General features: G+C 39.3%; 2 protein-coding genes across 2 annotated transcripts in view; one reads left to right on the plus strand and one right to left on the minus strand.

Annotated features, from left to right (window-relative positions):
• Positions 1–6,364: 6,364 nt before the first annotated feature.
• Positions 6,365–8,905, minus strand: LOC105397862 (enolase-phosphatase E1). Its single transcript, XM_011569905.3, has 5 exons — positions 8,589–8,905; positions 8,161–8,337; positions 7,890–8,076; positions 7,662–7,808; positions 6,365–7,395 (listed from the first exon to the last, which is right to left on the minus strand). The coding sequence occupies exons 1-5, from the start codon at positions 8,814–8,816 to the stop codon at positions 6,542–6,544; spliced, it is 1,593 nt and encodes a 530-aa protein (XP_011568207.3). The 5' UTR covers positions 8,817–8,905; the 3' UTR covers positions 6,365–6,541.
• Positions 8,906–9,020: 115 nt separating this feature from the next.
• Positions 9,021–12,708, plus strand: part of LOC105397542 (forkhead box protein L2) — a 41,819-nt gene continuing 38,131 nt past the window's right edge. Inside the window, exon 1 of the mRNA XM_048632493.1 lies at positions 9,021–9,057. The gene's annotated coding sequence lies outside the window, so the exon portion shown is untranslated. The remainder of the gene's footprint in view (positions 9,058–12,708) is intronic.

Here is a 12,708-nt window from a genome sequence, read left to right on the forward strand (position 1 = left end):
GAGTTAATCTCTAATCTTTTATCTCACGGAATTCTGACAGTTATCAATTTTTGACATGTCAGAGATCACAAACCTTTTTTGGCTGGGTACTTTTTTCAATACGAGTCTGAACTAGTGTTGCCACGAATAGTGATTTGGCCGAATACCGAATACCGAATATTCGGCTGGCGCTCTTAGCCGAATACCGAATATTCGGCCACCGAATATTCGGCATGTGATCCAGTATAATTCAATAAGTAAAAGTTTTATTTAAAAAGTGTTCTTCTTAATCTTACGGCAGATCCGTATAACTGGTTGTACCAACTCAAATCAGTAGCCAAACCTTATATATTTTGTTAAAAAATACCTGTGTCTCAGTAGCAGGTATTGTATATTTTATGAAAAAAAGCGCAACTGTCATAAGTGCGATGTTGTATTCAGGTTTTCGCAATAAATTATTGTTTGATAGTTAAATGTTTCGATTAAATTGATTTTTTTATTCCTTTTTGTAAGATATTTGATACTTTTTTAAGTATTCGGTATTCGGCCGAATACTACTTACTATTCGGCCGAATACCGAATACTGAAAAAACTGGCCGAATAGGCCGAATACCGAATAGTTGCCGAATATTCGTGGCATCTCTAGTCTGAACATCAGTTGTATCCGGACAATTTTCTATATTATATTTTGAAATATTAAAACCGGCCAAGTGCCAGTTGGACTCGCGCACTGAGGGTTCCGTACAAGTCTACTTACCTGAGATATTTTTCCTTTTAATTTCATCATTATGTATATGTATATGAAATATTAGCTTGATATCTTTTACCGTTTCTGAGAAAAAGGGTGGTGACAGACAGACGGACAACAATAAGATAAGGGTTCCTTTTTTCCTTTTCAGGTACGGAACTCTAAAAAGAATAGTAAGAATCGGATCAATCATTTCCGAGATATTCGTGGACAAACATACATACCAACAAACATATAAACATACTTATACAATAAAAAAAATCATATTTGTTATTAGGCTTAATGGATTGTCATATGTTAATATGGTGCAGTTCCAATAATCTTACATAGATACCTATATACCGAACATATTATGAACTTACCGAATTGAGAATCTTTTATTTGAAATCGATTAAAAAGGTTTGTTATCCCTGAATTTAGTAGCAAGTGATGCCATGCTAAAGAATAAAATAAAGTAATTAAAATTAATTCGATACAATGGTCGTGAGTCGTGATTTTACTTAATATTATAAATGCGAAAGTTTGTGAGTACGTATGTGTATGTATGTGTACCTTTGTTACTTCTTCACGTCAAAACAAATGAACCGATTTTAATGAAATTTGGAATGGAGTTAGCTGACACCAGGAAATTCCGCGATAAAAAGTAGCCTTTTTATCGCGGAATTCCCACGGGAAAACTAATTAAGGTGAAGCAACAGCTAGTATTGAAATATTTGTTATTTTTGTATTACCTACTTCACTTGAGCAAGTAAATATTTAGATTTATGTTTTTCTATGAAAACATTAAAAAAAATATTGCCCTTAAAAGGATCCAAATTTTCCCTTTTTTCGGTGAAGACCTTTTTTAGTGGTATCACTAATGAAATGTCAGAATTCCGCGGAATAAAAAATTTGAGTATAGTAAAAAGAATGTCATGATATTAAAACAAAATAATTTGAATTTAGAATACAAAGCTATTCCAAACTTATGATCTATTATTTGAAGTAAAAGTAAAAGAAAGAGGTGGATAGGTACCTATATCTACCTAAAACATTTACTTCAGTCAAAAAATGATTTTTTTCTTTAGTTTAGTATTTAGTTTATCATTAATACATTTTGAGGGAAGTATTGTGTCTGTAAATTTAATTCTTTTTTTTATAAAGTTAAACGTAGTCGAATAAAATTAAAAAGCGCGCGAGCGTGTGTCGTCTTTTGCTTGCGGCAGCCAACTAGATTTGCCACCCAGAGGCGGCAGGCGCCAGGCCGGCGCCTGCGCCGCCCACGCGCGGAGTTACACAGGCCTGGCCTAAGTAAGACATCTTATACAAGTCATTAATAACAAAAAGACACGGACATCATGTTCAACATCGTTTATTCAATCATACACACATCGATACCTGCGATTCTTCAATCTTAGTACTATTAGTTTCTTCAATCATTTCGACTGTAGCAATTAACAATGTCGTAACTGACTTTTGGGCATTTTTCAGTTTATTGCACCAGAATTTCATTATATCAATAAGGAAGGTATTAGGAAAGTTTCAGCTCTTAATTATGAATATTTCCCGATTTTTCTTGTGGAAAAAAGTCGGATCTGTTCATGGCGACCGCTTAACACTGTCGGTAAGTATGTTGCGACACTGTTCCCGGGGCGGGCGAGCGGGGCGGCCGGTCGTATCTACCACTTCCCGCCATGTTAGCGGGAGGAGCTCACGTTGCGTGATACAATTTTATTATGTGGTCTTTAAGGCCAATTAATTTATAAAAATATTGAAACTATAATGTCTCGCTCTAAACAATGGCAGACTTAGTGTATTAAGGAACGGTTAAAGATCTCAAGACAATGTATGACAGATATTGAACACTTGTGTACAAACACGGTCCATTAAAAAGGATGCAATTAAACAAATATATATTTTTATAGTATCTCACATTAATATGCTTGCTTGATACAATGTAATTTTATTAAAATTTAATATTTTATTCAAATTTTCGTATGGAAGTTGAATAAACACTACTGACCAGGTAACATTGAAGCAAATGGCACATCCAACAGTATTAACGGCGCATCATTTTAATTTTGAGTCGGATGTACCACATTCCACATTGTTACTTGCTTGCGTTTCAAGTACTACTGTTGTATATGGTATTACCGACTTTATTATTTGTTCTTCTTACCCTTGTGATTGTCGGATATGGAAGAACCAACCTTGTTATTTGTACATAATGTTAAACAATTGAGTTGGATGTGGTACAATGTAACATTATTTTCTGTAATCGTTGTAAAATCTCGACCGGCTCTCAATAAATGTTAGAACCCAGCCTTACTAGAACCTCATTGACCGCGTTACCAGCAACGTGTCCAAGGTGGAAGTATTGAAATGTATGGTACTTAACTCACTTGGCGATGGTGTGGCATAGTCGCTAATACCATAAATTTCCATATTAACTGCTTGGATTCGTAGTTGCTAATGTGGCCTAGTGAGGAAGGCCTCTTACTGTAAAGTTATTAAGGGCTGATTTTTCAAAACATCTTTCCCATACATAAAATTCCAGAGTAGATAATTCTGTATGGTAAAAAGTTAATTTGCAAAGGTATGTCCCTTAGACAAACTTTTTCAGTTGGACTGAAGGAACACGTGGTTCAGGATTTCAGGAGCATTGCTTTTACATTCTGTATGTTTATAGTTACCTATAAACATACAGAATGTAAAAGAATGTAAAAGCAATTTAAACATTTTGTTATTTATTTGTTGTTTTTCGGATAACAACCGTCAATAAAATTCCTAATGGATTTGAAGATTAACTAGTGCAGTCATGTGGACTGTACAGCTGCAAGATATGCGACATCTTTAGGGATAACAATAATAAATTACATCAGCGTAGGGAACAACACTCTCTCATGAACATCCAAACGAGCTTCTTCTGACACTTTCTGACTCCTCATGACAGTATTCTAGGCTCCAATAAATTTATCTGATGTCCCACTTCGAATTTCAAAATCCCCTTTACATCTTTCGTTAACAGGCTACCCTTACAATACAAACTCATTCTCTTGCTGCACTCTTTAATTCTGTATCGTGATCTTACACTCAGACTTTTTTATCTCTTTCGCCTTTCAACAACCATGCCGGAGAGTTACTTATTGTTGCAGCTGTTCTACCGACGATGATAGTAAGACTTAATTGTCAGCAGGCAGCATGCACTTAAGAAGTAACTTTACGATTCGCAATCCTCTTTTATCATCTTTCATATCCCTAACATAACTGTCTTTAAATAGATTAAACAGCCAAGGCGAAGCACACATTCACAGGCAGGGCTTAACAAACCCTGTAGATGCTAAACCAGTCAGTGTAGGCTCTATTTATCCTAACGCAAGCCCAAGTATCTAAAGTCATCTCAGTGACCGCGTCAACTGGCTGTTCACTTCATAAACGGACATTGTGTCCCACAAATCATTCATCAAGCCTTTCCTAAATCTAAGAAGATACAACAAAGTCTGTTAAGTCAGGACCTTTCTGTGACATTTCGTAGTGAAAACAACGCGATCCACAAATCCCATTCCCTTTCTTCAAATACCATGCTCACACATCGAAGATTTTTTTATTCCTGGTCTCCCTATCTACCCTTTCAATGAATATTTTTGCATACAGAATCAACCATACTTAAGAGTCTGATGCCACGGTGAATGTTGCGGACCTGGAGAGAGCCTTTTTCTTTATGCAATGGAACTATGACCGGTCCGCTCCAGTCACCTGGCACTGTACCGCAACACCAGCACTCATTGAGGAGTTGGTAAATCTCAGTTGCAGCCACTCTTTTTCCCGCTCTTAGGATCATCAGCCAATAATCATTTACTGCTGGACATAGGCCTCTCCCAAGGAGCGCCAGAACACTCGGTCGTCGGCCCTCCTCTTCCACCCACTACCGGCTATCCGCCTACGGTCCAGCGGCAAGGAGGGCGTCCCACACTGCGTCTGCCTGTTCGTGGTCTCCACTCGAGAACTCGTCTACCCCAACGGTTATCGGTTCTTTGGCAGATATGACCAGCCCACTGCCACTTCAGCTTGCATATTTTGACAGCTATGTCGGTAACCGTAGTCCTCTGACGGATAACCTAATTTCTTACACGATCCATCAGAGCAGCCCCAAGCATAGCTTTCTCCATAGCACGCTGAGCGATTTTATATCGGTGGACCAGTCCTACCGTCAGTGTCCACGTCTCTGCACCATACGTCATCACTGGCAGGACGCACTGGTTGAAGACTTTTGTCTTCAGGCTCTGAGGAATGGCCGAGGAGAATATGTGACGAAGTTTCCCGAATTTCCCGTTTCTAGCATGTCTTAAGAAACTGCGACATTCACTTTTGTGTCCAGAACTATAATCAGATGATCGTTGCATTATTATAATTGAAAACTATAATTAATCTTAGTAAAATAGAAACAAAATAATGGAAAACTACAATTTTCATTGAAAAAATTATTCAGGGAAGCATAAATCCGACATCGTAAAGAATATAAAGTCCACTTAAAATAGCAGGATTTCCCACTTCCGACCAAATAAACAGTACTAAGTCCAGTGAACATTGTTGAATCTCCCACTACCAACAAAATTTACAATACTAAGTCCAGCTAACATTGTTGGATCTAACTCTTCCGACAAGGTTAATCTGGGATTTGACGGTTAATAAAGTCACAAGTGCCTTTTTTCACCTTTCCTATCAAAAATACTAACTTTTTATCTTACTACCTTTTGGCACATTTAAATCTAAGTCACCATGCCGAATTTTGTTAAGATAGATGGAGTAATGTAAATTTTATAACTATTTTAGTCATATTTAAAACTTTAAACGGCTCTACTGAAAAGTAGCGATTTTGCACTTACGACGATGTTAAATGCTGCAGTCGATTTACTCCTTATACACATTATGTGTATAGAAAATAATTATTCTATAGCCATGAAGGGACTTCTACACAGTATGGTAATGTGAATCTTTGATAAACAATACAAACAAATTCAAACCTAAAAACAAGCATTGTACTCTATGCATTGCACCAATGAATAAAGTAAAAATTTAATCAAACTAATTCAAAATAAGAGCTCCTTAGGGCGGATTCGACCAACGTCGAGTAACTTTTTACTCAGGAGTAAAGTACCAGTTACTCGCGAGTAAGCAGATTTTGCATTCTACCAAACCTGAAACCAAGATAACTAGCTTATCCCAAGAATAAAATGTTATACCGCCAAAATTGACCGTGTAACGAGCTTATCCGAGAGTAATTTTGTAATGGCGGCAGCACATCAGCTGATTAGAAAACCGTCATAATGACATATAAACACATCTGTCAAAACATAAACAAAAGTACGTTAAAAGGCAAAGTCTCAGAATAACAACAGCGAATAAATTATTAAAACATAAACAATTTCATACTTTTATAATCCATTCAAACTAAGTTGGCATGTCATTTCTATTGCATGCTTTGAAACGCAGCTATTTTTATTTTAGTTGCATTACAGTTTCGTTCCTCGTTCATTCAATTTAATCATGGTATAACTTGGTAGAATGCAAATGTACTTATCCCAGATATTTACTCGCGTATAAATTTAATTCCGGTATAGTTATTCTCGTGTAACGTGATGTTTGGACGAATTCACCCTTAGACGGGTTGACTAGGAAAGGTGGGTGTTATATGTCGAGATAATATATATTTTTCCATCGACACTCCATCTTATTTGTTCATTGTTTATCAAAGATGAATCAATCAGTATAATTTTATGATAGGACATGATCACATATAGTATCTCTTAAAATACCTTTTGTAGTCTTGGTAAATTATATATCACCATCACTTTTATCATTAACACTTGTTGAAACCTGTGGTTCTTCAGAATTTTCAGTATCATCAGTTTCTTTAGTAATTTTCTCATCATTTAAGGTAACATAATCTTCTTTTTCATGACTATCATGTACTTGTTCAATTTCTGAGTTTTCCTTATCTTTTACTACTGTTGTATCACATACAGTATCGGAACTATGATTTTTGGTTGGGTCTGTAGAGTCAGCACTGGAGTTATCTTCAGTAGCCACAGCTTCATTGCTGCCTATGCCTACCATTAAATCTGTTGAGTGGGTGGTATTTTCTGTTTTATCTGGTACCTCATCCAGTGAATCTTCTTTGTTATTCTCTGCATTGCTTCCCGATTCTCCACTGTCTGAACTAGAACTCTCAGTTGACTCACTGCTTTTTCTCTCAAACTCGTCTAAAAGATCTCTCTTTTCACTGTCAGAAAGTTGGAATGATATTTCATCATGATCACTTGCTTCTGTATTTGAATCTATCTGTTTTGATGATTTATTGGCTTTAGATTTCTTTTTCTTGTTTTTTCGTTTTTTCTTAGATTTCTTTGTGTCTTCAGTAGGTAGTTCCTTAGTGATAGTAGTATCTGGGCTGTGATGGTTGTCATTATGACCACTCTTTGCTTCCAATACTGGGGTGCTAATAGTTGAAGCTTCACTTGCTACAGCACAATCACCTTGTGCATGAATAGCTTTTGATCTTTGTCTGTTCAATTTGATCTTCTTTGTTGTTTGTGTCTTCGGTACTATAATTGTGAGGTCATTACGTTTAGTTATGGTATGTTGACTTGTCGTAGATGCTTCTTGATCCGGCACTTTGTCTTTTGGCTCTGAAAATTATAGAGCAAACCTTATGATAACATAATATTACAATAATAATTCAAGCATCTCACAAATGCACACAGACACAATAATACTGTTGAATAAAATATATGTACATATTAATGAAGGACATCCCATCAATGGGGAGGCCAGTCCAGAAAGTCACTATACTGCTCAAAAGAACTGCTTATGGTTTTGCATGTTAGATAAACCAAGGACAAAAAAATATATAATCTTAGGATGTATCAAATATAGATTGATACTGATTGCCTACCTTGCTTTGCTTCAACTGCTTCAGAAGCTTCTTCATCAGAGCTGAGCTCTACCACTTCTGGTGGTTCTTCCTTGATCAGCACATCATCTTCATCACCATCATCGGCAACTGCAGTTGGTTCCTTTATAGAAGATGCATCTGTGTTACCTGTAAAGATTGTTGAGATTCAGTTTAGATTTATATTTGTTTATTAGTGCTAAAGAAAAATTTAAAATACACAAAAAATACCTTTCATTAGTTTTTCTGCTTCTAGTTGGGCTCGGATTGCCCTCGCTCGAGCCTGAAGTTCCAATAGCTCTAGTACAGTGAGTCCAGATCGTTCTGCTTTAGAATGGTCTTCAGATTTGTCTTTATCCTTTGATTTGCCTTTTTCTTTACTTTTTTGCTTACCCTGCCGTCTTTTGCAGTGTTTATGCTGAAATAAAATTTACATTAAGTCTATCATTTAATATCCAGTCTACTTATTTATAGAAATTTTGTTAATGAACCTATTATGTACCTTTTTCTGTTTTTCACCACTAGAGTCTGCACTTAAACCAGCTTCATCTGAAGAAATATTTTCAAGTGAGACAGCATCAAACTTGAGGCTGCCTGAGTCATCTGAGGATTCTGTATCAGAAGGTGGAGGCTCACCATTCAGAGTGGCACAAAGCCTCTTGGAGCTTACACCCAACAGCTAAAAGCAACAACAAATAATAAAGTATATTAAAATGAAATTGGAAGTGTTTACAAACATGATTTTCCCTGTGGAATTCATCCTGTCCAGTTCAGTCATTAACTTTATGTATATTTCTGTTATTTTTTTATCTTCAGCTCTCATGATGCACCATGGGAGTAATGTACTAAGCTGAGAAGTTGAGTTAAAATTACGAGACTTTAGTGATAAGTTTAGAAGTAATGAATCATAAACAATCCACTATATCTTACCTCTTCAAGGCAAAGCTCTTGCATGTGCTCCAGTGATAAGTTTCTAATGGACCTAGGTGCCATTTCCAGTATCTCTCTTGATTTTAATGCAGAAAATGCCTGATGCAGCAATTCCACCCGGTCATGAACTAAAGTGGTCAAGTCGTTGCTGTTCGGTTCCGGTCTTCTAGAAGACTCCGGTAAATCTGTTTTAGTATGCTTTTTCTTGTGTTTCTTTGATTTCTTCATGTTGATAATAGTTAAAGTAAAGAAACAAATTAACAACCGGAGCCGGACACAAACAACCAAAAAACATCAATGGGAGTGAAAAAAACGCAGAGCAAAAATAAAATTATTGCTGCTGTCAAATATAACAATCTCATAATCTGTGGACTTCTTTAAGATGCGTTCAAAGATTTTCAAATGAGAATAAAGGTTCTAGCTCATTAGAGCCACCCAACTCCAACTCCGCACCGCCTCGCCTCGTACGGTTAGTATTCTTTATTATGAACTCTCACAGTCTCATGCCATCCACGTGCGGACGGCGGGTGGGCCACTCGGTGAAATCGCGCTATCCGCGAGTGGTTCACGTGAGCACGGTACGTAGGCTATGCGAATCTCGTAGTGCCATTTGTTAACAGAGTAAACGAAAATTCCAGGACTAATCGGTCTCCAGTCATAGACCAAGCGGCGTCCATCAGCGGCCAGGGTCCAGTGGTTGACCGTTAAGCCTCGAATTCACTAGGGCACAAGTCCTGAGACTGTTACAGAACATCTACGGTGCGTGTTCTCAGAACATTTTGGTAACATGTCGTGATACATGTTGCTGGTCCACACCAGCAGTCTCCGCCGACATGTCGCCCGAGGAAGTCGTGGCAGTTAGTGCTGCGTGCTAGAAGTCGCGCACGCGTCCACACTCTGCAACAGCGGTCGCTAGACAGATGTCGCAGGAAGTTCTGTCTCGCGAGCCAAAACACGGAACCTGTTCTGCGACACGTAGATGTCGCTGTATAGTCGCGTGCGACGTCGCAGAACAGAGCGCGACGTCGCGGCGACACGTAGACGACATGTGCCTAGACAGGTTCTGCGACAATTTGTCGCCTAGTGAATACGAGGCTTTAAAGCCTCGAATTCACTAGGGCACAAGTTCTGAGACTGTTACAGAACATCTACGGTGCGTGTTCTCAGAACATTTTGGTAACATGTCGTGATACATGTTGCTTGTCCACACCAGCAGTCTCCGCCGACATGTCGCCCGAGGAAGTCGTGGCAGTTAGTGCTGCGTGCTAGAAGTCGCGCACGCGTCCACACTCTGCAACAGCGGTCGCTAGACAGATGTCGCAGGAAGTTCTGTCTCGCGAGCCAAAACACGGAACCTGTTCTGCGACACGTAGATGTCGCTGTACAGTCGCGTGCGACGTCGCAGAACAGAGCGCGACGTCGCGGCGACACGTAGACGACATGTGCCTAGACAGGTTCTGCGACAATTTGTCGCCTAGTGAATACGAGGCTTTAAAGCCTCGAATTCACTAGGGCACAAGTTCTGAGACTGTTACAGAACATCTACGGTGCGTGTTCTCAGAACATTTTGGTAACATGTCGTGATTCATGTTGCTTGTCCACACCAGCAGTCTCCGCCGACATGTCGCCCGAGGAAGTCGTGGCAGTTAGTGCTGCGTGCTAGAAGTCGCGCACGCGTCCACACTCTGCAACAGCGGTCGCTAGACAGATGTCGTAGGAAGTTCTGTCTCGCGAGCCAAAACACGGAACCTGTTCTGCGACACGTAGATGTCGCTGTATAGTCGCGTGCGACGTCGCAGAACAGAGCGCGACGTCGCGGCGACACGTAGACGACATGTGCCTAGACAGGTTCTGCGACAATTTGTCCCCTAGTGAATACGAGGCTTTATTGGTGATAACACAGTGTCCACCCGTGGACCACCTGTCGACAACGAGTGGACGACGTGCGACGAGGCCGTGCGGGGTGGGTGCCGGGTGGCTCTAATAAACTATGACCTTAAAAGCAAGAGTAGGAGTACATACTACTTTTCGTTAGAGAAAGAGAAGTATAGTATGTTCCTTAATATGTTTTCTTGTATCATTATTAATATTTACCACACCAATTAATAGCGGTTCTCATAAAATAAGTAGGTACTAGGTAGAGTAGTAGAACCCTTCATTGGATTTAGCGAACCACCTCTGCGAGGTTCTCGTCATAAAATACGATTATCGCATTAACATAATATTGTATTTTGAAATCATTGCTATTAATAACTAATACTATACCGACAGGTTGCCATAAAATAAAGTTGAACTACGAGTAATACTATACGTGGTGTGTATATGGCTATAAGTACTTATATTTCATAATGCTACCACCCCACTTGGCTATTCGTATTTGCGTATTTATGTGGTCAGTATATTCGCCAAAGTTTTCGCCGAATTTGCCTTAATTTTTTTTGAACCGTCCGTAGTCGAGCTGGCTTCAGTGATCGCAACTGCTCACTGAGGTTAATCAACAACTGGCATCCTACGGTCAACCATTGGATGGGTGACCGATTTCAAGTGGTTCTTTTCTGGACGCTTCCGTGCTTCTGACGGCACGTTTAGACGTTAAGCATATTCAGAGGCCTTCGGGCAGCTTATAAACATCTGACAGTCGGGTTGCCCACTTACCCGACAACTTCAGTACATTGTACTCATTCAAAAACGGCGATACGGCTCGCAACCTATCACGTGAGTACAAATGTACATCGAAAAGCGGGTGACTTGCGAGTCACCTCTGACTACCCCTTCGGGGTTTACAGCCATGAGCATATGTATGTATGTACATATTTTTTGGTATTTGGCAGCATTGGTATTATCGGTATTATACAGCTAACATCAAAATGAAATCAGTTACGAATAGACAAGTGTGCACGTCAGCACTGTTTCGTTCGAAAACTCATATACCTATAACTTAAGTATAACATAACTTGATAACATAACTTTCAGGCACAACTGGAAATGATAATGAATAGGTAGGTATTTGATTGAGTCGACAGTTTTTATTAAGAAATCCGTTTCAGGTTTGGTTAATATAAGAGAGAGAGTGGATTTTAGAGTTTCAAATAATAACATTTCTTGAAGCTAAAGTTTTGTGGAAACCATGTGGAAACATATGAATTTTGTTTTAGCGGCGTTCAGGGTGGTTTAACAAGTTAGGTTTTCGTTGAGCCAGTTCTTTCCGCGTTTGAAAGAGTTTCCAGCATTTCCATTTTTATCGTAGTAAGTAAGTAGGTAAGTACTTAGGCTGTTTTATCAGCATGCGGATTTAATCGCGCACGCCATTTTTCCGCGTAAAACAGCCTTATACATAATATACATAATAGCCGTATCATGTAACGGCGTAGTAAGCGCCCATACTCCAGCTAGCGTCAGTGATCGGAGCTGATCATTAAAGTTAAGCAACACTGGCACGGTCACTCATTGGATGGGTGAACGGTTTCTAGTGGTAATAGTTTCCTGGTCACTTCCGTGCTTCGGACTGCACATTATGCCGTGGTTCCGGTTGCTGTTTCGGCAGCGGTCGTTAAGCCAAGTCAGAGCTTTCGGGCATCTTTAGAGCTTCTGTCAGTCGGGTAGACCACGACAACTCTCTCAGCACAAGCTTGCTTGTGTTGGGGTCCACCAACCCGCGCTAGGCCAGAGTGTTGGACTAGGAGTAACTCTTCCTTTATTGGAAGGAAATAAAACCGTGACCCAACAATGGGGACGTAATGGGTTGTGTGACTAGAGTAATTACTAGCTGTCAAAAACCAAACCGCTGTGACGGCATCCGCACAGATCCGTACATGCCGACTTTTCTCTCCAATGCCGAGACGGCTGGTGAAGATCAGCCTCTATGCTTCTATGTTTGTTAATCTAAAAACTACTGAACGAATTTTCGTGGCACATAGGCTACTTTTTATTGTGGAATTTGAAGCTCGCTGGCAACGGCGAAGTACTAAGTTATTAATAACGCATATTAGTAAATAATTAAAAATATAGTCATTCAGGTCAATGTATTTTTTTTTTATACCGAGCTCACTCTGCAAGTCTGCATAAAACAAGACTTTAAAATTGCAATTTTGTATTGTAGCGCGGCGGCGTAGCAAAGCGG

This window comes from Plutella xylostella, chromosome Z (assembly GCF_932276165.1).
Source record: "Plutella xylostella chromosome Z, ilPluXylo3.1, whole genome shotgun sequence".
NCBI classification, from domain to species: Eukaryota; Metazoa; Arthropoda; class Insecta; order Lepidoptera; family Plutellidae; genus Plutella; species Plutella xylostella.